At 37.5% G+C, this 24,297-nt stretch overlaps 2 protein-coding genes and 1 non-coding gene across 3 annotated transcripts in view; 1 reads left to right on the forward strand and 2 right to left on the reverse strand.

Annotated features, from left to right (window-relative positions):
- Window positions 1-24,297, reverse strand: part of LOC134749439 (DNA-directed RNA polymerases I, II, and III subunit RPABC1) — a 215,448-nt gene that overhangs the window by 124,391 nt on the left and 66,760 nt on the right. The gene's annotated exons all lie outside the window — the stretch shown is intronic.
- LOC134749407 (uncharacterized) lies at window positions 9,931-22,587 on the reverse strand. Its single transcript, XM_063684325.1, has 9 exons — window positions 22,332-22,587; window positions 20,528-20,671; window positions 19,884-19,994; window positions 19,315-19,448; window positions 15,471-15,609; window positions 14,422-14,687; window positions 13,907-14,020; window positions 13,405-13,698; window positions 9,931-13,325 (listed from the first exon to the last, which is right to left on the reverse strand). Exons 1-9 carry the CDS (start codon window positions 22,447-22,449, stop codon window positions 10,950-10,952), a joined length of 3,696 nt encoding a protein of 1,231 aa, XP_063540395.1. The 5' UTR covers window positions 22,450-22,587; the 3' UTR covers window positions 9,931-10,949.
- Window positions 19,485-19,556, forward strand: Trnae-cuc (transfer RNA glutamic acid (anticodon CUC)). Its single transcript has one exon. It is a non-coding gene; the product is annotated as a tRNA-Glu (tRNA).

Genomic DNA, 24,297 nt, shown 5'->3' on the forward strand with positions numbered 1-24,297 from the left:
TTTTATAAAATAAAATAAAAAGTAAAAATGACCCGCCCTAGTAGCCAGCTCTCCGGCTATATGCCATCCAGTTAAAGTAAAATGTGTTTTTTTTACAAAGATGGGCCAAAAATCGTAATATGCCAAATAACCCAGGAAAGATTGTTAGAAAGAGGCATCGGTTTGGGCATCAGAGGTTTAAATATTAAAAAGAATTGTTTGCTCTAAACTAAGACTTGACTACTAACTAAGCCTTTAATAATCTACAAAGCACTACATACATTCTAATTAAAATTTATATTTTTACTTGTTGTCAATTTATGTATATAATATACTAGGCATTCTCAAAATGTGCTCCGCGGAGCCCTAGCTTCTGTAGGGGCTCTGTGAGAAATTTACTTTTACTAAACCATTTTAATATACTATAGGTTTAATATACTAAACTATCTCTATAATAAATTTCACTATGATAAAAGATAGACAGACAGACACACTTTCGCATTTATAATATTATAATGAATGAATGAATGTTTATTTATTCTGGCAATAGACCCATTACATAATTTTACAATACAAATACAATAAATTTAAAAGACAAGAAGAAATACAGTAAAAATAAAATAAATAACCACTTAAAACTACTAAAATAATGATGTGTTTGATGATAATATTCACCAGTTTAGGTTGAAATATAAAAATCTTTTGTTTGCTCTAAAGTAAACCAAAAGTTTTGACTACTTGGCGATTAATGATCTACAAAGCACTACATACAAACTAATTAAAATTTGTATTTACTTGTTGACAATATATGTATATATGTGTTTGATGATAATGTCCACCAGTATATTGCGCTTCTTTGCATTGAGTATCTTGAATGACTTATAATAATTAAGCACGCTATTGCCATGGGCCGATGTTTGCAACAATGTGTGCATATCAAACTCAGGCAGCGGGGGTCTATTTGTATCTTCAAAAATATTAGTGATGTCATTGAGTAATGAAAGACTTAAATTTGAGTCGTCTAATCCTAAGTTACTCTTGGGAGAATTAGCATCCTTATTCATGTCCATAGTAGTATCTGTTGTTTCTGTTTCAGCAAAAGAATCCAGCAACTCGTGGATGTGGGTCTTTAATGTTATTCTTTGTCCAATATGAGGACACAGTTCTTTGAGATATGCATCAGTCAAGTCTTTAAATTTTTCGATTGAAAGATCATTATCTAAAATACAAAATAACATTAAGTAACGGCACCAGTGGTAGCACACGGCACACAAAGGGTTCCGTACCATTATCTATGAAAACGGTCACCCATCCAAGTAGTGACCTCGCCCGACGTTGCTAACTTCGGTGATTGGACGAGAACCTCGAGATTGGGAAATATGGGTCAGACTATACCAAAGGGGGGCCGGCTTGTCCAATATTTACAAAATAGGACAACAAGACACACAAGATTAAAGAAAAATATAGGTAATCTATCTTTGCTTAGGCTTTACCACGGAAATATCCACGCCGCCCACGCCATTGATAGTTGATAGGCACAACCTAAAACTTTCGTCCAAACAGATCGGGTGACATTTAGATATAATTATTTATAATAATACTTACTTACTACTACTCGTAAATGAATTTATAATTACTTGAATAACTGACTAGGTACTTACCAAGAAAACTTTTCACCACTTCGGGTGGCATGCCCCACGAATGAAGTAACACGCTCGTTTCTTCCATTATCTCTTGTAATGCACTCGAGTCCCCTGTGGCCACGTACAGCAGCAGATCACACACAAATAATAATAAACTACTATCGTGATAATCGTGATATCCATAAACAGATAAACGGTAAGCGGCGCAAGCGTTGAATATGTTCCGGAAGAGATTGGAGAGAAAAAAATAACGATAGGAAAGGATACTATCAGTTGAGTGTTGCCAATTTACAAATTTTATTTCCCGGTTCCCGGGAAGTCTTTTTATTAAGGGGCCTATTTTTTTGTCAAAATAAGAACTTTAAAGGCTCCTCTACACAATGGTCCAGCGTAGGCCAGTCTAAGTGACGCAGCTATGCGGTGGATTGAGATAGCAATATCACTTGCTCCCTCTAACGCATAAATGCGTCCCTTAGACTGGCCGACGCTGGGCCATTGTGTACTGGGGCCTTAAGGCCAAAGACATTCTATATTAAATAACAAGACAGTGTACTGAAGATTTTTGACTAACCATATTTCAATATAAGGCCTCATTAGCACGATCGCTTTTAAAAAAAAAAGCGTTTAAATGACACAAATGGATACATGTGAAAATGTGTGTGTGTGTGTGTGTGTGTGTGTGTGTGTGTGTAATGTGTGTGTAATGTGTGTGGAATGTGTATTTATTCACACCACAGATTATTAACTAGTATTCACACGATGGCGGTGGCGCTTTTTATTAAGCGTTGTTGGATTTTCGACTTTAAGCGCTGGTCGTTAAATCGAATTTAACGTGCGGACGGATTAAAGCGCTTTTTAACGCGCGTTGTCAAACGCAACTTGTCACTGTCAGTATGTAAGAACAATGAAAACTATACTGATCCCCTTCTTTAGGGTGCTAGTACTAGCGTAAGACAAAGACAGTATGATTCTCTCTGTCTATATGCTTGAAATGAGACAGCCTGGCTTGACCAAACTATATATATTATAGTCTGGCAAACACAAATTAGTTGGTCAAACCAAATTGTCAGTAAATAAAAACAAAAAAATCGGCCAAATGCGAGTCGGACTCGCACACGAAGGGTTCCGTACCATTATCTATAAAAACGGTCCAAATACTGACCCCGCTCGACGTTGCTTAACTTCGGTGATTGAACGTGAACCTCGAGATTTTAGTATTTGTAGTTATAGCCGAGCAGCAACAGAAATACATCATCTGTGAAAATTTCAACTGTCTAGCTATCACGGGTCATAAGATACAGCCTGATGACAGACGGACGGACAGACGGGCAGCGAAGTCTTAGTAATAGGTCCCTTTGGGTACGGACCCCTAAAAAGCCGGCCAGTGCGAGTCGGACTCGCACACGAAGGGTTCCGTATCATTATCTATGAAAACGGTCACCCATCTAAGTACAGACCTCGCCCGACGTTGCTTAACTTCGGTGATTGGACGAGAACCTCGAGATTGGAAAGAAATATTTATTTTATTTTGTTTTTAGTATTTGTTGTTATAGCGGCAACAGAAATAGGTACATCATCTGTGAAAATTTCAGCTGTCTAGCTATCACAGATCACGAGATACAGCCTGGTGACAGACGGACGGACGGACGGACAGACGGACGGACAGCGAAGTCTTAGTAATAGGGTCCCGTTTTTACCCTTTCGGTACGGAACCCTAAAATCTATACTCATCCTTTTCTTTTCGGTGCTTGTACTGGTGTAAGACTAAGATAGTATGATTCTCTCTGTCTATGTTTGAAATGAGACAGTCCTTTAACAAACTATACAAACTAAACGGATAATCACAATTACCAATTTAAAGACATTTTTTGTGCAGTGGCAACACCACGAAAAGTGTAAGAAACTCTAATGTTTTTAATATTCCGTTTAAGATATGACTTTTTTATATGGCGTATTATTCTTTTATTTAAATATCTTGAATCTTCAATGTAGTTTCAAGAATATCAAACCAAGAATTAGTAAAATCAAGCCAAGAACGTATTAACTCTTGACGCAAAACTTTGTTATTATTCGATTTTAACTTGTTGATTCTCGAGTGGAGATTGTAGACATTAAATCAAGAATATGGGATATGAAGCCAAGAATGTAATAAATCTTGACGTAAATCCGTGTTAATTTTTGATTTAAGAGCTCTTTGAATTTTAAAAGGAGTTTATAAGCATCAAACCAAAAGTTGTTAAAATCAAGCCAAGAATGTATTAGCTCTGGACGCAAAACTTTGTTATTATTCGATTTAAACGTGTTGATTTTCGAATGGATCTTGTAGACATTAAATCAAGAATTTGGGATATGAAGCCAAGAATCTAATAAATCTTGACGTAAACCTGTGTTAAGTTTTGATTTAAGAGCTACTTGAATTTTGAATAGAGTTTTTAAGCATCAAACCAAGAATTATTAAAATCAAGCCAAGAATTAACTAAATCTTGGCGTAAAACCGTGTATTTTTTTATTTGAACTTCTTATATCTCGACTGTAGAATGTATATGTCAAACCAAGAGTTAATCGCTCTTGCCTAAAAACTTAAAAGTCTCAAAGCAAAACTTTGGTGCTTCTTCTTTGAAATAGCTTTGGCTCTTGACTATAGGTTGAAAACATCAAATCAAGAATTAATCGCTCTTGCCTAAAAACTTAAAAGTCTCAAAGGAAAATTTTGGTGCTTCTTCTTTGGAATTGGGTAATATTTTTGGTTTGATGAAGAGTTACTCAAGCTAAAACCGTTTTTTAAGAGCGTGCAATATCTCTTGCTAAGACGTTTTTTTATTGCGGCGAATAATTAATATCTTAACTCAAATCACTACCTTTAGCTTCAAAAATGTGTAAAGATAAAACTAAATAATTTTTATTCTGCTTTAAAAAATCATGATGTTTTTAACTCGAGACATATTTATTGGACCAAGCAATTTATTATTTTCTTTAAGCAACCGTGCGCAAGAGAGTTTTGCGTTTTGAGTTAAGATATCTTTTTTATCTGTGTATGTACCTATTGTGTGACTGTTTATTTAACCAGATTTATTTTATAATTTTATGTATCAGTAGATACTAAGGTTAATGCGTTTGGTATTTTTTATTTGGGTTATATTTGGACTCTTGTCGGTGTGCAACAAAATTACGTCAGCAGTGGTCAGCAGGTTGTATTGCTAGCAATCGAAAGACCCCCGATACATTTGCCTTGCGGTGAAATAAAACATAGCACGTTTAAAGCCTCTACTCAAAAGACAGCTAGATTTAGTTAGTTGTTGGGGCGTTAGTCAGACAGACAGACAAACAGCGCGTCGGCGTAATGAAGATTAACTGGGTAGTTAGTATATACTCATTAGAATTCACACGTCGATCGAAACGCGGTTGATTTTTGTCTAGTTTGAGATTTGTTTATACCTTTCGATAGCTGCGGGATTGAATTGTGCTGAAATGATTAGTAATCCATCTTATCCATCAAACCGTTTAACAGCTTGAGCAGTCTAGATGATCACTACTACATTGATTCCATTTATCACTTTATTTTCCCGGAAAAGTGTCCGGTACCTACGTAACGCTTTTAATAACACTTTTTTTAACACTTTTAATAACGCTAAGAAGCCGATATTTGGCATAATAACATTTGATAACTTAGCTTAAAATTCAACATTAGGTATACATATAACAAACTTCTGCAGGATATTAACAGAGCTGCCATACGCGTCCCCGACAAAGTACACCTTTTATGGAATGTAAGGACATATCAGTCTAAAAGTCCGAAATGATCTGCTTCATAATTTATATGTTCTGTTTAGACAGAGAAATATGCACAAATGCAGATACATAGATTGTTGCAGACACGTTGTGCAGTATTTTCAATGAAACAAAAGTTAAGTTCCTACCTTACTACTAGATCAATAACAAAAATACCAATGTAACGTATCTTGAAACTTACCGATGTTAAGCTATTCTAGCCGAAGGATTTATATCAAAAATCGCAGAGTTTTACTGCATACCTGATTCTATTAAAAAACTAGAAAACTCTTTAGGCCTGTTTTGCCCTCCCCTCATTACGATCGTGACGGTATTACGATCACAATTCCTTTCGAATAAGAGTTACGAGTACGAATATCATTATGGATAAGACTTAATTGTTGAATTTTCGCGCATAATGATTTTGATGTAATGAATTAAGAGACTTAATAACCGGCTTTGCCACCTCGTGGTGTGCTCGGTATCATAATCTTTAATGTTAATGCTTATTGAATAAGAGTGTCTACCTTTAGGCGGGTTCTTAACTCACTTCAGAAATGCTCCCTTTTTAGACAGCATTTGAATTCCTGCGCCATTTATAAATTTATTATTTTTTTGCTTTTTTTACCGGACAATATGTTTTTGAGTACATTTGTTTGCTTGTTGCTGTATGAACATTGTAACTTAGTAACTTGGCGGATTTAATTTTGCAAGATATCACTAGATTCAGCTGTTCATTTCAGTTGTGAGAGTTGAAGCCATATTGTTGATGTTTATGGCAGTAAATATGAAACCCATAACAAATTATGTTCATCCAACAAACGTAGGTACATTATACAAGGATAATTTTCCCCTATCCTAAAATTCCTTCACTAAATTACAAAAAACAACAACGTAAGTATGTAATTATCAAATTTTTGTAACTCGATGGGGAAGATAGTAGTACGTCTACAATATTTCAAGATTTATTATAAGGTCTAGAATATCTATAGGTTACTTATTAAACATTATATTCTATGCCCAGAATTAGTAGGCCTTCTTACCAATATAATTAACTAATTCTTGCGAGAAAAATCACCAAAAAATATAAATCGGCCCACATATTGATTGTAAGCGATAAAAGTTAATTTGTTTTACACGGGTTTCAGAGGGAGGGGAGGGTTTCAAAGCACGAGGGTTAAACAAAATTTGCCCCCGAGTGAAAGACAAAAACTATTCTATTCTATTCAAAATCATCACTTAAATATCAATTATTCTACCAGCTAACATAAGGACACAACTCAAAATTTGCATCTGATTACTTTGCCCCACATGTGGATAAAATGCAACTTACTTATCAGTTTTTGAACAATCAAGAGATTATCAGCTGGTATGGTGAAAATTTAATTTAATGCGTACACAGGCGGCGCAATCAAAGACTACGGGGACCATCGATATCGATTTATTCAGTTACAGTTTCTATTTGTCAAGATTCTTTTAATCCTTGAGTTTAACCTTTCAATTTGGTGTTATCAGCAATGATTACTGTTTCTCACCGACTTCCGTTAAATAGCGTATCGTGAAATTCGAACATGTTGAAATTAATTAATTACTTTTTTTAAACGGGACACGAAATTTTAGTAAAATAATCGCTCGACATGTTTTGATCCGTTCCTCTACAGGAGGCTTAAATAATTAAATGTTAATATGCTCATAGCTTACGCTTTTTAAGTCAAATATGCCTTATAAAATCGTTTTTTACTAAATAGTGAACTAGTAGGTATCGAATTTACAGTCGACACGAACATCTTTGCCAAAGTTCCACAGATATCCACACGCCCCTAAGACTAAAAAACCGGCCAAGTGCGAGTCGGACTCGCCCACCGAGGGTTCCGTACTTTTAAGTATTTGTTGTTATAGCGGCAACAAAAAAACATCATCTGTGAAAATTTCAACTGTCTAGCTATCACGGTTCATGAGATACACAGCCTGGTGACAGACAGACAGACGAACAGACAACAGACGGACTGCGGAGTTTTAGTAATAGGGTCCCGTTTTTACCCTTTGGGTACGGAACCCTAAAAAAGTTCGTGTATCACGTCTGAAAATATCAATACAAAAAAGTGCCAAAAATATGTATACACAACCTTATTGTCCATATATTAAGGTAGTGTAGGTATATATATATATTACTTTAATATAAATTATAATACCTTAATAAAGAATACAGATGTTTGTAAACTCGACCAATCAAAAAAGCCCTTGTTTCTTATAAAATTATTTTTATTTATTTAAGTAAGTAGGTAGTGTTTTGTTCTTACTTTTACTAACTATGGTTTATATTTTATTTTTATATTACGTCGGTGGCAAACAAGTTTACGTCCCGCCTGATGTTAGGCAGTCTCCGTAGCCTATGTACGCCTGCAACTACAGAGGAGTTACATCATGCGCGTTACCGGCGACCCTAACACTCCGCACCCTCGTTGAGCTCTGGCAAACTTACTCACCGGCAGGAAGACAACACTATGAGTAGGGTCTAGTGTTATTTGGCTGCGGTTTTCTGTCAGGTGGAGGTACTTCCCCAGTTGGGCTCTGCTCTAGATTTGGAACGACATCCGCTGTCCTGTGCCCTACCACACAAAGCGAGATGACATTCACAGTGCCCATACCTCTATTTTAGACGTGGAAAATAATATTCGCCTGTAAAATATACACCCTGCATGTACATGGTTGTTATCGAAAACAGTGGATATTTTCGTAAACTCAATACTTAATAAATGGCGTTTTGCTTCATTAAGCGAAATTAGACCCGGACCAGTTCATTTGAGTACAATCATTCTTTTTACGATAATGCGCCCAACCTTAATGGTAGTTCTTTGTACGCAGCTCGGGCCTAACATTGGCTTAAATAAGTCGAAAATACTCGGAGACTTGCGGATATCTCGTGTAATAGCATTCCGATAAGCAAGGTCTTAAGGCCCCTTATCCATTAGAGATCTCCATAATTGAGTTTATTTTGTCTTATATGTTTATTAGATATGTCAGAGTTATGCATAAGCATGGAATTTCTGGATGCGAGCCCAAAGCAGTTTTGATACATTCATACAAATTGATTGCCTTTACACTAATTTACTCAATATTGAAATGACATCCGAAAATTAAACCCGTTAATTAAACAATTCATCGCCTTGTTTTATAGGATTTGTTAGTTTACTTTGTTTGTTAGAAACTTATGATTTTTGTCAGTATATTTATTGTAATGAAAGGTACCCATTCCCTGAATTTACGGCATTATCGGTTGATATATACCCATTCTAAAGTCATCAACTTACGCACATTAGTTCTAGAAGAACAAGCAGGCAACTCGAATAAACTTCCCCTTTTACGTACAGTTCTTTAGCGCCTCACCATTCATCATAGCACATCTTACTTTAGTAGAGACTATATGCGACGATCGCGCTTAACGTGGCAATAGTGTAAAATTACGTTGAATAAGAAAATTACAATATTCATAATAATTGACACCTGTCAATTGACAAACAACAAGGAGAGCGCTACTGTGGCACACATGTAATATGCAAAACATGTAGCAGCTTATAGCTTTCGTACCTAGGTACATCACTGGTGAGAAAGCAGCCTAACTTTCATGGTGACAGTAACAAACATGTATTTTGGCCACTGTATACGCAGCCAAAAGTGACAAGTTTGAGAACCAGTAAGACTGGAAGGCTAAGCCATTTGCTACTTGAGATTACAGGCAAAATTACTGGCGTGCTTGCAAATATTGCGTTATGATAATGCTGAGTGTGTTACCGTTTTTCAGACGATATGCTAAACTAAGTAGCTATATAAAAATTCTGCATTTTAGCCGACTGACGAGATGTAGGTAGACTGAACAAACTAATGAGATTCTTCATTTTGCGAGCTTTGCAGGTAGAGTCAGCAAAACTGTCAGCGTAGCACCCCTGCATCAAAGATAGATATAACTCCGTAATAGATGGATACAGTCTAAGGAAAAAACGTGCCTCAATAATCAAGAAAATTTGATTCTCGTTCAGAGGGCGCTACTAGTTTTGGCCTACAGTCGTATAGATGGCGTTGACGGTTTCGTTTGTTATTTAACAATTTTAACGCATATCAGTGAAAGAACATGGGTCAAAATCATAAAAATAATTAATGCAAATAAAAAAAATCATTTTTCTATATTTAAATACATTCTATCGTATTTTTTATAAATCTTCATTTTTAGTTTCAAAGTGTGTCGACAGATGGCAGTGAATTTACTGGGGTTACAAAATTTACTATGACAGTACCGCTCTAGTATAAGTTACTCTATGCCTGCATACAATATGCTGCAGGAGTGTTAAGCTAAATAGTTTTGCTGACTGTACAGAGGCCACCTATTAGGTATCGGAGTATCGGGATATGTAAGTAGAAACAATTAAAATCATAAAAAATAAAACCATTTATTCGTACAACAATATTTTCAAAATTGCTTTCTAGAAAAGCACAGCAAGTACGAAAGTATTCATCTTTCTAACCTACGTATTTAATAGTATTTATCCCTAAATAATTAACAACTGTTTAAACGTAATAAATCTAATAAATATTTGAGCCTCTAGTCCGTACCAAACACCGAAGAACAATCCATCAAACATGAATTTAAAAAATATTTTACATAGTACAGAACTGTCTTTTTGTCTTTATCTATAATTTAAATTACACTGAAAAACGAAAGACCTATTGAAATGTATGACTATTTTTGCGTTGCTCAAAGGATTTATCGAAATTGAAGAAAGGGTCTTAACAATGCACAATAGTTTTTAAATCCACCCAATAATTTCCATCTCGGATCCGCTAGATATAAAATATAATTTAATTGCACAACCGGCCGGTTATTGAATATACATACATCATTATCAACAACATAGACAACTAAGGTAAACAATTAATTTTAAAATTAAAAAGAAAACTATAAGTAATTTTATGACAATCTCCGATTTCGATGATATAATTTATTTATTTAATTATGTTTAAACAAGAACATACAATTACGTCAATGGTGGGCTGTATGATTATAAACTAATATTTTATACAATTTCATTGATTATTTTGAGTACTCTTCCAAACCAGAACCACGTACGTATATTGAGGTAAAGTCGAACTTTATCTATTCCTTCACTAGGCACTTATTTAAGTTCTGTTAACAACAATATAATAAATAAAACAAAAATAATGAAATGATGAATAAAAATGATGACACAAATAATCTCATACCTACTTGACACTTACATTACAACATTATTTACATTTAGACATTGAGTATTCTGTACATAATTGTGACACGAAAAAGTAAAGAACATAATGACTCCTAATCCGCATACTTCTAACTGCTGAGTATAGAGTTGGCTAAATGACACCAATTGATTTAATTGACACCAAGCGAGGTGGCTGTACCTACCTACCTTTTTGTATAGCGTTGGATTAAAACTTTGCTCATAAATTAAATCCCTGTTAGTAAACTCAACGTCAGAATTTACAGATTAGCAATCTTTAATATTTACTCATCTCTGGTGTTCATTAACATTCAACAGAGTGAACGAATGGGGGGTCATCTAATTGTGCAATGGAGGCGGCCGAGGCGCGCCCGTCGCGACCCGCTATTATCGAAATAACACTTCGGTGCTCCGAGTCACTGTCTCCACTTAAAATTATATTCGTCTCACCCATGAACCCGGAGTCAATCTGCTCTTGACTTTGTATCCTTTTCTGATCTTCATAACTGTACATTCCTAACTCAGCCAGCATTTGTTTGGATTCGTCAAAGTTACCGAAGAAAACTGAATCTGTCTCAACGCTCTCTCCTCCAGATTCACTACGACCGTCGCAAAGCGACTCTAAATCATCAGTATCAGACTCGATTTGTAGAGGCGGTGTCTTATTAGTTACGGTTATAGATGGCAGCATTGTATGTTCAGGTACAACAGTTTTTGGTGGTCGCAGTTGCATCAAGTATCTGGCTCTGCGCTTGGATTCGTTTGAGTCTGTGCTCATGTATCCAGAGTCTTCGGTTTTGTAAAGTTTTCTCAGATCGGTTCGACGCGATCTGGTTCGGGGTAGTCTGCGTCCGGATCGTCGGGCGTTAAGGTTCTCGGCTCTCGAATATGGAGGGAATCGATCCCTCTCTTCTAAAGCTCTTCTCCTTTCACCTGGTGGACTTTCTCGGGTTGGAGTGGAAAATTTAGGAGAAAGATTTGGCTGCCGCTGTTTTGGTGGCACCGGTGGCCTAACGTCTTGCACATTGACTTGCCTTATTAGATCAGGGGTCTTAAGAGCAGCTACGAATCTTGATACTTCTTCGCTTCCATAAGGTACACTACCTCGCCTTTCATAGAACGACAAGCGTAATGAATCATCTTGTACCTTTGTTTTAGCTTCATAGATTTGTCTCAGGCTGCCAATCTTTCTCGTGAACCCAATATCGGGAGATTTACTGTCTTTACTATCTATCTCCGTAAATTTGTGCTTGAAGCTTCCTCCAGATTTCAGAAGAATCTTGTCCACGCGCTTCTTGATTTCGCGCCTTGGCTTTCTGTCTAGTGTATCAGGATCAAAGTCGTCATTTAGGTTACGCCTCTTCTCTACTGGAGAGCCACTCACTTGAATAGTCAATGCCCCGGGTTTTGGTAAGTTATTATACAAAGGCTCCATGGTATTTATAAAGACTTCGCTCACTGGTAGACTTCGGTTTTCATATTCAGAATCAATTGAGGCCGCGCTTGATACTTGATAACCTTCCACCGCTTTTCTGACATCGCGCCAGCTTTGTGACAATCTCTGTTTAGGGGTAGATAAATGTGGCTGGTATGGTGTTATATCTTTCATTGATATTTCAGGACCGCAAGCTAACGAGAACCTCCTCTTTTTCAATAAATTATTGCGCTCTAAACTGTCAAAATCGATGAATGGTTCACGTCGCCTCGTTTCTAAGAGATTATCGTCACTGAAATAATGCGAGTCAGCTGCTAAAACTGGAATAACAATTTTGGGGGCAATTGGAGCAATCGTTTCACTTTTTAGCTCTTCTAGTTCTTTGGGCTCGCCTCGACGACACCGATTTAGTTCCTGTATAACGGCCTGCATTTTAGCTTTTACTTCAGGGGCGACAGGTTCTTCTTCAGTTTTCGGAATGGGTGGTGCCATATCAGGAGGCGGAGGCGGTGGCGGTAATCTTTTTCGGACACGTCGAGTAGCGTGACTAGATGGACTTCGTTTATCTAGTGTAACCATTGTAGGAGCTTTTGTTTTTGGTTCTTCTTTTGCACTGTCTATCGCATCATCCTCTTTAGTAATATTTTGATCAGACCCCCGTCTAACTTCTTTTCTACTGTCTAAGTGCACATGGGAAATAGCATGTAAAGCTTCCTTTAAATTGGTTTCCATGACCTTGATAGGCTTAGGTACCTCAATCCTGATTGGTTCTGGGTTTTGACGATGTAGCTCAGGAGTTTTGGGTTCACTAACTCTCGGAGTTCCACTCACTTTAGCTACAGCAACTGGTTTAACGGATTTTGTTGAATTTGGCGGTAAAGGTACATCATCTAACCATTTACGCACAATCTTCTGCTTGTAGTCATCACTAACGCACGTTTTGCACGAGTTAGATCGAGCCAAATCAACTTTGGCTTTCTGTTCTTTCTCGCTACTATTGCATCCTGGACATCCACCGCAGTGGACGGCTCTTCGACTATTTTCTCGTTTCAAACTAATAGCACTGAATCGACGCCCACGCCTCGCGCATGGAATATCCCAACCTAGGTCAATAGTATGATACAATTCTTCCTCTGGAATATCTGACAAAATCGGGATAAATCTTTTAGATGTCATCTTCTCTTTGGCTATGGACATGACTTCTCGGATTTTCACGAGGAATTCAAGAGCAGCTGGAGGCGGATTCTGAAAAAAGGAAACAGGTGTTAATGTTCTGTTAATATTCGTACAATATTTATCTCAATTAAAATAACGATTCAAGTACCTTCAAATGTTCTGTTTCAAAGAATACAGGATTAAAGTATAACTTCCTTCTAATGGCCGGTTCACCATTCGATTGGGGCGGTTGATTCGTCGCATTTTCTACTCGATAGTCCACAATAGACAAGTCCGAATGCGGAGCTCGCTCGAAGGTGTCCGGAGACGCAGAACGTCTTTGCAATCGTTCTGTCACGCGCTCCGATGTCGTGGTGGTTCGCACTGAAGGCCGAATGGGCTTTTTCTTCATACGACTATTGTGAACCATCGCAGACACCACGTTGGGGTTCATTTTCTGGAACTAATAAAGCATTATTAGTAATGTGTTGTATATAATAGTGATCAATTTAGATCAGTCTTTTGTTATTTATTTATTCCTTAGATTTTCAAATAATTATTTACAAGATAAATTAAACACATTAAAAACCTAAAGTTGCATGGGGTTTCGTCCCCAGGACGCTTGCTGCGTTTTGGGTTCACTAACTTCTGCGGGGGTCAGTCTTGTTTACCTTTTCTGAAGTATATGAATCCATTGTTTCTTCAGTGCGTTCACTAACATCTGAGAGTCCAGCGTCATTTAGGAAATCTCCATCCATTTTCATTAAGGGATTTGTTTTCATTCTCTGAAACGACAAAATAGGTAAGGTGATGGGTAAGAGGTACATAATTTATTTTTCTAGTGGCAGTGTGAGAATTCCTTACAAGTTTTTCTCTTGCCCTATCTGATCTTATTTAGTTAACTTATAGTGTCTTACATGTAAAATTAAGATTAGATTTCAGTTTAATTCGCTAATTTGTGCATTAATAAATTTCCCAAAGAATCCGAAACATGTCGCCAAAAGCGACTAAAAATAATAGTGAGTAAAAACCGTACTGATCTAAATATTTTGATTAATAAATTTCCGTAGATTTCTAAGTGGTCTAATAACGCAATCGTAAGGTACTCGGTAGACTACTAGTCGATATATAATTTTATAGAAGTGTTAGTTAATGAATCAAAGATAAAATCTTTTAATTTACTTACCATGCTATCCAATCCTATTCTAGAATCTAACGTAGAACCATTATCAGTGGACATGGTCGATGAGTAGTTCATTTCAGGGTCCTTCTCCTTTCTTTTCTGCCTCTGTTTATAATGAACATAGAAAACAATGCCTGCTGCGTAGACGAAGACCAGCATTAAGACACAAACTCCGATGGCTAAGGATTCCAGAACGCTTAGACCTTGGCTTTGTGTCGCAGGCTCTGCTGTTACAACTTCTCCGGCATGGAACGGTATCGAACGGACGTCTGTGAAAAAAGAAACAAGAGATACCTAAGTTAGAATAGAACCGAGTTATAGAATAGAAATCATTTATTCAGACAACACATCAATACAAATAACACACATAGCAAATTTAAAACAAAGCTACACAAAACAGTCGAAATAGAGATCTGAATCCGAAATAGTCTCCACTCAGCAATGCAGCTGGCAAGACTAGCGTAGTAGCGTGGTGGTGGACTACCGTGTCGAGTGCTCGGAGTAGTGGGATTGTCTCTACGTGATAGAATCAGAAATGAGGATATCCGTGTAGAAGAACCAAAGTAACCGACATAGCCCGCAGAATTGCACAGTTGAAGTGGACAGGCCACATAGCCCGAAGAGTCGATGGCCGCTGGGGCAGGAAAGTCCTAGAGTGACGGCCACGGATGGGTAAGCGCAGTGTCGGACACCCACAAAGTTAGATGGACGAATGATCTCGTACGCCTCGCTGGGAGCCGGTGGCTACAGTCTGCTAGAGATCGCTCCCGTTGGCGATCTATGGGGGAGGCCTATGTCCAGCAGTGGACGTCCGTGTGGCTGATAGGTAGGTAGGTAGGTGGGACTACCGTGGTATGTTAGGTAGTTATCACACCAGTGTTGGACATACACATTCTTGAAGAGCTCATCTAGGTGATGGAGATGTGATTTATCATATTGAGTCTTAAAAGAACTTATCTGGAAAATAGCTCTTTCAAGAGCTTAACTGAAAGGCCGAGGAGTATCCCTTGCCCGCTGGTTTAAAGACAATTGTATTATTTGAAGATACTGACCGATGTTATGTGAAGCGCCAGCCACGCGGAAGGCCGCACAGGAGGCAGCCAGGCGGGTTGGTGTCGGGGCCGAGCACAGCACGTGAACTGCCACCAGCCGGCCCTCCAGACGGTTGTGAAGCGTTGTCGAGCCTCGCCACTGGTGAAAAAATAATGCCATTATCAGTATCGTCAACGGTTACAGATTAGGCGCCGATTAGACACGATATGGTGGATCACTAGTTATTCAAGCGGACCCTGAATGTGGAGCCGGAAAATACTAGGAGCAAAATTAAGCCAAGGTCGTGCTTATTACATAGCAAAACTATGCAATGTGTTAGGCTCACATGTAATAATTAGTCTGATATTTTTTCTCATTTACACACGAATCGAGTTTAGTTGGATTAGAGTTTAGAGTTAGACCAAGAAAGCAGACTTAAAAGATTTTTTACAAATTAGGCTATGCTGGCAAATATTTGAAAGTGTGAAGATGGTATCTTCGGGGAAAATTTTATTCCTTTTCGGGCGGCTTTAGCAAACCATTGTGGCATCAATCGGACAGCGGTCAGAACGTCGGGCGTTGAAATGCAGCGCTGATGAACTTTTAGATAAACACAAGGCGTGAAGGAGCAATTTGTACAATCCTTCCAAATATACGGCATTTAGATGTCTGCACCGCGATAAAATATGTGACCGTATCAGGAGTCTTACTGCCGGGGCTTCCCAAATGCAGGCGAATATTTGTCTTGTAAGAACCAACCAGCTTAAGTGTAACCTTAAAGCGAGAAATTAATGACGGTGAATTGATGACGAGTTTGGCTAGGTCAGAACTTTAATTAGCTACAATCCCAGACAGATCATGGTTAAGACAACGTATTAATTAAACACGTTATAAGCCTGCAATAAAATTAAGTAATAAGTAAGATCACTGGGATCAGGCATTTACAAAAAGGAAGGACGCCGAACTTATACAGTTTTTTTGACAAACTCGCTGCGATGTTACATGGACTCGCATTTTAGCCTTTATTATTCTAAACTAAATAAACTGGTCCACTTGCTGCCCTTGGCGAGGCATGTAGAATAGCAACTTCAACTTAAAGATCAACGAGTAGGTATCAAACGAATGTTCGCAACTTTTTTGGCCACATAAGTGATATTAAACGGCTGCGATGACATTAATATTACAACGTTATTAATTGCAGCAGATTTTATGAGGACCCTACACGTTTTTTGCGGTACAAAAACTCAAGGAGTTGTACGAGTATTTCATTGACTTTAGATCTGATCATAAAAACATGTGTATGTAACGATTATATGAGTAAAAAGTCTACTGCGTGATAGTTTGTTTGGTCCATGTTTAACTTATTATATTGTACTGTATGTAGCCTTACAACACGCGAACGCGAAGCGAAGCGATGCGGCGCGGAGTGAATCAATCCTTAGATACCTTAGCGCTTCGCTTCGCGTTCGCGAGTTGTTTGCTTAGGTAAGACAGCGTAAGGGTAAATTACTTACTCGTTACTTTCTTTTTGCGTTAATTTTATAAAAAAATTGGATCTTTCTCCGACACAGTTTTCAAAAATAACTAGGGTATTTGACACCACGTGACGTGTCTCGCATATTTATTATTTTGTGGAAATGAATGAGAAAAGTAGACATAATGGTAGCCACTACTCAAATGACCTCTGTTACTCTATATAATAAGTCGAATGGGCCCCCTGCTCGTTGCACGCTTAAACTCTGTAACCATATTTTCAGGACATGTCTTATTAAAAACACATTCCTGATACGTCTTTGATTTTCTCATGGATTGGACTGGATCTTAAAGAAAGTCTTAATTCCATGAAATAGGAATATAAATTTTCCTTTTTATTGAGATAATTATCGACATTCGAAAATAATCTTGAACCAGAAACCAACTCGTTTGGCAGTTAATTTGGATGGCACATATTTAAAATTAAAAAAATCATAACATACAAATGACTTAAGCAGTCATTTGTATGTTATGAATTTTTAAATTTTAAATGTGTGCCATCCATTTCACATAACAGACACATAATTGAGTTAGATCACCGAAAAGCACGTACCATGGCAAGAAACACATTTACTTTATGTACATTCCATAATTCTATAGACCCGTAGGTACATTTTAGTAAACGCTGGATGAAAAGTAGATATATAATTGTAATCTAATGGTTTATTCTGTTAATTTAATCTTTGTCTATATTTGTTCGGTAAGTATTCAAATTTAAATTGCACTTTTTTACAGTCGATATTCGTTTCCAAGATAAACCATACTAATATGTAGGTACTTGAAAATGATTTAAACATCAGAATCTATCAATCCATATCAGCCTATTTTTAAAGAGGATATGAGAAAGAAAGGAGTGTGCTGAGGTGACGAAAGATAGAGGAGAATAGAAGAGAAAAACATTGTGCCTACCCCACATAACGTGGGATAAGGGCAAGAAGAAGATACGAGACGGCTAGAGTTATCTCTGTATATTTAATAGTTTCTGAGATACTTAAAGCTTTTCAAAATTTATAATTTTTTGAACTTGTATTCGTAGGCTTTCTAAGAACAGGAAGAAATATAGCATAGATTGGACCTGGGGAGCCGACCCCCCCCCCCTCCTTTTTGGGGGTTAGGCACGGTACGATCTCATGGCTACCGGGCCAAATCAGCTTTGTTTGCCCTTAGAAACAATCATGCCAATAAGCAGCATCGCCTGAGACAAAAGTGCATACTCAACTTACATAGTTAGCCTACGAATACAAGTATTGTAGCAAATTTAGTCTACTTTAAAAACGTCTTGAGAAGTTACCATCAAAAACTAGTCCTTTAGGGTTATAATCGCCCAAATCTAAATGACCGAAATTTTTGCGGTTTTTTCGAGTTGCGTTCGGCGCTCGAGGTCTCTAACTTGGATTATTTATTGAGCCAACATCATAAACAAGTCTGAAAAAAATCAGAACTACCGGATTTGACGCAAACGAACCCCATTACAAAAGGCGACAAAGTTACTGGATTATTTATCGATATCGATATCGATTTATTCAAGATGTTGGGAAACTCAGCGCTCTGTTTTTAAATAAGTATATTATCAATAGGACTGCTTTTAGTAGGTACGAAATCCATGGCTATGACGATTTCCGAGACGCCCACCACACAAGCTTTAATTCACCACGTAAATTTTATTCACCACGTAAATTTATCGTCAACAATAGCCTAAAATCAGCATAGCCTAATAGCTAAAGCAGAGACACTTTCCACATAGATTTTCGTACATTGACCCGCGTGAGGTTATCTCTATTATCGCCCATGATGCCGGTTGTCAATGTCATTGTGCGAGCATGAGAGAGATAGCAACGGAAGTTGTTTGTCGACCGCCATCTTGGTGATATCGGGTCGTGATTAATTTCTTTCTTTTTGCTCATTAATGTTGTTTAAAGTGTAATATTGATAGCTTATTATGTAGTAAACTAATGTGGAAGTGATAAAGACGAATTAATCTTGATACGAGTTTAAGCACCGTTCTGGCGCCAACGCCAGTCGCCAAGTAGCACGTGGCCCTTGTAAAGTCCAGCTACCGCCTTACAAGAGCTAATAAATTCACCGTACACTGTCTTGTACTAACCGTACAATTTTAGTCGTATCTAAAGCTCCTAAGACCTTGATACTGGCGAAATAGTCCCACTAGACTGAAGCCATAATCTTAAAAGAATGAATGAATGAAAGAGATAGCAACAGGCGGGTCAATGTACGACGAAAAGCTTTGTGGAAAGCGTCTCTTTAGCAGGTTTTCTATTGAATATTTTATTGTATGAACTTCATAAATTCTCAGTTTTTGTTTAAAAATCTCACCTGCAAAAAAGTGCTTCCCTCGTCCCGATATAGCCCAAACGGCACATCATTGTCGAGGTGATCTCGCAGCGTCACCCACCCAGACGGCGACAGGTACTGCGCACTGGTTACTGCGCACACTGCGTCTTCCACGTCTAAAATAGAAGGATAATTTCAGCAGCTTCGACAAGTCCGGTATGGTCTAGTGGCTAGGATACCTGGCTCTCACCCAGGAGGCTCGGGTTCGATTCCCGGTACCGGAATTGTCTTTTGCTAGTTTTCAATGACATAAATATTCCAGTGCCAGAACATTCTAATTTTAAATTGACTTGAAATCAGTGATTGCTTTTAACGTTCGCTGCCTGAAATTTTGCTATTTTTTATGAGTGAACTAATTACAGAATACGACTAATATACGTCTTCATCAACGGATACAACATTATATTCATCAATCATGTTCTAGGTGCATACCTACTTTCTTTCAAACGTGTATCATTGTTTTGAATTGAAATTGTACCTACAATTACAAAAAATAGTTATTTAATAAGATAAAAACTTCTAAACATTAAAATAGTAAGAAATAAACTTACCCGTAAAAATAATTTCTTTCGAAGGGTACATGATTTGTCCCTTCATCGGAAGAAACACCAGCGGGATCTGAGGCTTCGTCGCGCCGCGGCCGAAGCTCGCCATCACGCATTCTGAAAATATATCGCGGTTAAGTTGAATGTGGAGAAGACCGGGATATAAAAGTTTTGGTCGCGAAGACCTTCATAGGGCAAGAACTCTCGTATTTGAATGCGTGTACTTCGCTCAGACACAGTCAGCAAGGAAGAGGTTTGCTCTTCGCTCCTCTGCTCTTCCGTCATTTTGTAAGACCGACTTGCATCATCCACTAACCCGGTTAACCAAGTGTCGAATTGTACTGGTAACCATGGTAACTCTAGGTTTAACGGGTTAACCCCGAGATAGTGGAATGGTGCAAGTGGGCCTAAGTGTAGTAGATAGGTAAAGATAAAACTAGCTAGAGCTAGGAAACGACGAAGCAGTTCGATTTATTTTTACACTGTTTAATACAAATGGGGCAGTGCGAGAGTATTTATAAGTAAGCTAAGCACGTAATACTTAGTACGATACAAGTGGAAAAAGTAGTAAATTCGCAACGAGTGATATTGAGACCAATTCAATTTTATCTTGGCCGCATTATACACGCACAAACCCGCACAGATCATACCGTCTATATGGCCGACACACGTCCTCTGGTCCTCGCGAAACGCGGGTGTATCTTGGCCACATTGACACACGCAGCCCTGGCCGCCCATGGGCAGCGCGGTGCCGTGAGACTCCTCCATGCAGCGCGTCATTCCGCAGTCGGAACCTGGAATACAAAAATATATAGGACCGAAATTATACTGGACCATTAGGAGCCATATTATATGGCCCGACTTTTAAAGTGAAACTGGGCAAGTGGGCATGCATGTAGGTCATGTCAGAAAAAAATAATAGAAGTGGAAACAAATTGTAATGTTTTTCCCCCCTTTTCCGTGTAGCCCAGGAAATGAATGCTCAAAAAAAGTTATAGAGGGAAATGCTTGGAACAAAAATTTTGACTTCGTAGCTTTGTTTGGACTAGTTTTTTTTTTATACCACGTCGGTGGCAATCAAGCATACGGCCCGCCTGCAACACCGGAGATATTACACGCGCGTTGCCGACCCTTTAAAAACCTGTACACTCCTTTTTTGAAGAACCCCATACTGTAGCCCCTCGGGAAAACCTCGGCAGGGAGCTCATAGTTAGGTGAACATATCAAAAGTCCCTGGCCGTAACCCTATTGCGGAGCGGAGTGGGGGGGGGGGAGAGGGGGGTTTGAAGGTTCCAGTTTTCGGTTTTTCGATTAAATATATCTCGGAAACTATGCGTCTGAGCGATATGACCACTTATACAAAATGAAAAGTGATTTAATTTGTTACAAATTTTATTAAGTCAAGTTTTTCAGTATCTTGTACAGTTTTTGAGATAGATAGAGATCAGGATAAAACGAGAGCCCTAAAGAAACCTTCAAGTGCGCATATCTCAAACACTACAAGATATCGAAGAACTACTTATTTAAAACTTGTAACAAATTAAATCACTTTTCATTTTGTATACTTATACACTACTAATGGCTGACTTACTTACTCATGACTGACGACTGACTTATGACTACTTAGTCATGTCGCTAAGACGCAAAGTTTCCAAGATATGTGAAAAACCGAAAAATGGGACCTTCAAACCCCCCCTCCTCCGGCATCAGGGTTAGGGCTGGGGACTTTTGATATGTTCACCTAACTAGTCCAAACAAAGTTATAGCATTTCCTTCAATACCTTCTTATTGCTTGGTCTAGTGTCCCATTTTGCAGTTTTTCAACATAATATTAGGTATATTTTTGAAGTTAGAAAAATTGGCCGTACCTAATAAAATAATTTGCTAATACCTACTTAATAATAATAGGTATGTAAGTAGTTACCTAAACTAAAAAAATAATTTAATGAAAACTTTTTTCGCAGCCTCTACAAAAATACATAAAATAAATAAATAAAGTATTCAAATTTTATTTAGATACTTAACAGCCTTTCACCGATAAATCAGCCCTAGAAAAAACAGTTAAACATGTGGGTCAAAGTGAAAGTGACCTATAGGCATCCGCAATAGACGCAATATATTTAAAAATAAATAAAATCACCATTTAATTTTAAATCACATTTTTATTTGGGTTTATCGCGAATTTATTTTGTTACCTTTATTTACCGACGTTAAATAAAGGTAACAAAATAAATTCGCGATAGACCCAATTACAAATTTAATGTGATTTTATATATGTATTCAAAGCGCGAAGGTTTTAAATGTTAAGCGAGGTTTAGACTAGCAAGAACTTGCATGCAATTTTCATTACATTGCGGTATCTGATAAACATTTTGAATGCAGTTTGCCTTAGTAGTCGGCAGTGCAACGTAAATTGCATGCAAGATATTATTACAATTTTGTTTTGATACTTACTGACGAGGGCAAAGGCATCTCCGGTAGCGAATCTCGTAACGTTCGCCAGCGCCACCTCTCCGCCCGGCGTGGAAGCGCCAGCACCGACCGCCAGCACCAGAAGCAATACCAGCGCCATCTCTGTTGGAGTACGCGCAACTAATTCACAGATACGCTCGGTCAGTCATTCTCTGCTTGTCACTAGGTGGCTTCCGAGTTTTGGAATCGCATCTTGTGGAAGTTTTAAATTTTCGTGCTCAATCATCTTCGTATTCCAGCCCAATCTGTGAGAGAAAATTTTGTTTATCAGACTACTTTATCATATTATAATATTGTTGAACTATTTTCTTAAATAATAGATCCATTGTCACTCATACTATTGAAATTATTTTAAACGACACTCCTATCCTATCTACTCTACAACCCGTCAAGCAAGCATTTACCCCCTTATTCATAAAACTACGGGCCTGATTTAGTTAAATTATGTTTTATCCCTTTCTTACAAATACATAAGACAAAATTACACATAAAGACAAACGATTCATACCTAATTCAGGCCAGTAACGCGTTTATGAATGCGGGTGTCATGAACTGGCTATATAAAATGTAACACCTTATTATGTACATGACAATGCAATATTGAATAAATGACTAAATGAATAACGCCACTAGGCGACAGGGAGGCTTATTCTGATTGTATATAATAACAGGTTAAATATCACAGTTGATATGAACTTGAGTCGCTTAACTTCAAACTCGGCTAAATCCATCTGTCAGATTACCTATGCGATTTTGGTATTAAGAAGAGGTAATAGGGTAGATATTTGCTGAGAGGGTCAAATAGATTTACCCGAGTTTTTGTTATAGATATACCTCTATGATCCGTCAGTGTCAAAAATGACATTCCTTTAACCAGAATTGTTTAATTAGGTATCATATTAGCTCTTTATTATAATAATCGTAATCATAACATTATTTTATTTGCACTTAATGTCATGTGTGTTGCACATGTCCTAAATTGGGTTTCAATTATTGTTTTTATTTATAGTCACGGTGTCTATCCGACACTAGTTCAGCATAAGTGACATAAATAAGTCGGTATAGCAAATAATTTATAAATTAGTGCTCCAATAACATAGCATACAAGCACTTGAAAAAGATTCGATAATTAGGTACCTGCCCCCGACCTTCCATTCCTCAGCAAAATTATTATTTTTTATTTTGTTGCTGTTAATTATTCCAATATCAGTTTAAAATCCTAGCAATTTCCTTGATTAAAATCCTACGGTTTCATTCAAATGATTTTGTTTTAACTATGAGGTTTAAAACTACATTTGCTGGAAGTACTCATTGAGTTACATGAGATCCGACCATGTAATCCGATACGAACTTTAAACTTTATGCTTCTCCAACTAGGGAATAAATCACATTATTTTTATGAATTATTCGGCCACCGGTGGACTTGGTCACTTTTCTTTAGTGTGTGATATCTATTTCAGTTTATAATTTATACTTCTCATTTATATTCGGTTAGACATATAAAAACGGTTTATTTATGCTAACGGGTGACCCAGGTGAATAAATAAAAATTAAACACAAATTCATACGGCTAATCAATATTCATGTGCGCGAAAAATTCAGTTATCACATAGATACGCTACTTTCGAAAACTTATACAAATCGGCTAGCCTATGAAATATGAATAATGCATGATATATAATGAACATCTGTAGCGTTTTCGATGCTAAATTAAATAAAATTCAAGTTTTTCTAGATTTGGTAGGTGTGTCAAATCCATAGACCACGCATAATTTGTGCGATATAGGTAATTAGGATCCCCGGCGCGGCGCAGAAAATTATTAGTGTTATTTTTATGCCAATAGGATATCGTGACTTGCAAATATGTAGAAATAAATTTCAGTGATTATTTTGAAGAATTAAAGTTATGTTTAGTGGTTGATGATTTTGACTACCCATACATATTACA

This window comes from Cydia strobilella, chromosome 18, assembly GCF_947568885.1.
Source record: "Cydia strobilella chromosome 18, ilCydStro3.1, whole genome shotgun sequence".
NCBI classification, from domain to species: Eukaryota; Metazoa; Arthropoda; class Insecta; order Lepidoptera; family Tortricidae; genus Cydia; species Cydia strobilella.

Bases quoted from the DNA above. Each gene is read 5' to 3' on its own strand.
- LOC134749407 (XM_063684325.1), bottom strand. From the start codon at position 22,449: ATGGCGCTGGTATTGCTTCTGGTGCTGGCGGTCGGTGCTGGCGCTTCC. The intron at 20,672-22,331 runs GTAAGTATCAAA...TTTGTATTCCAG, and splicing joins AGATGCCTTTGCCCTCGTCA to GTTCCGACTGCGGAATGACG. The intron at 14,688-15,470 runs GTCAGTATCTTC...CTTTTTTCACAG, and splicing joins TGGCGCTTCACATAACATCG to ACGTCCGTTCGATACCGTTC.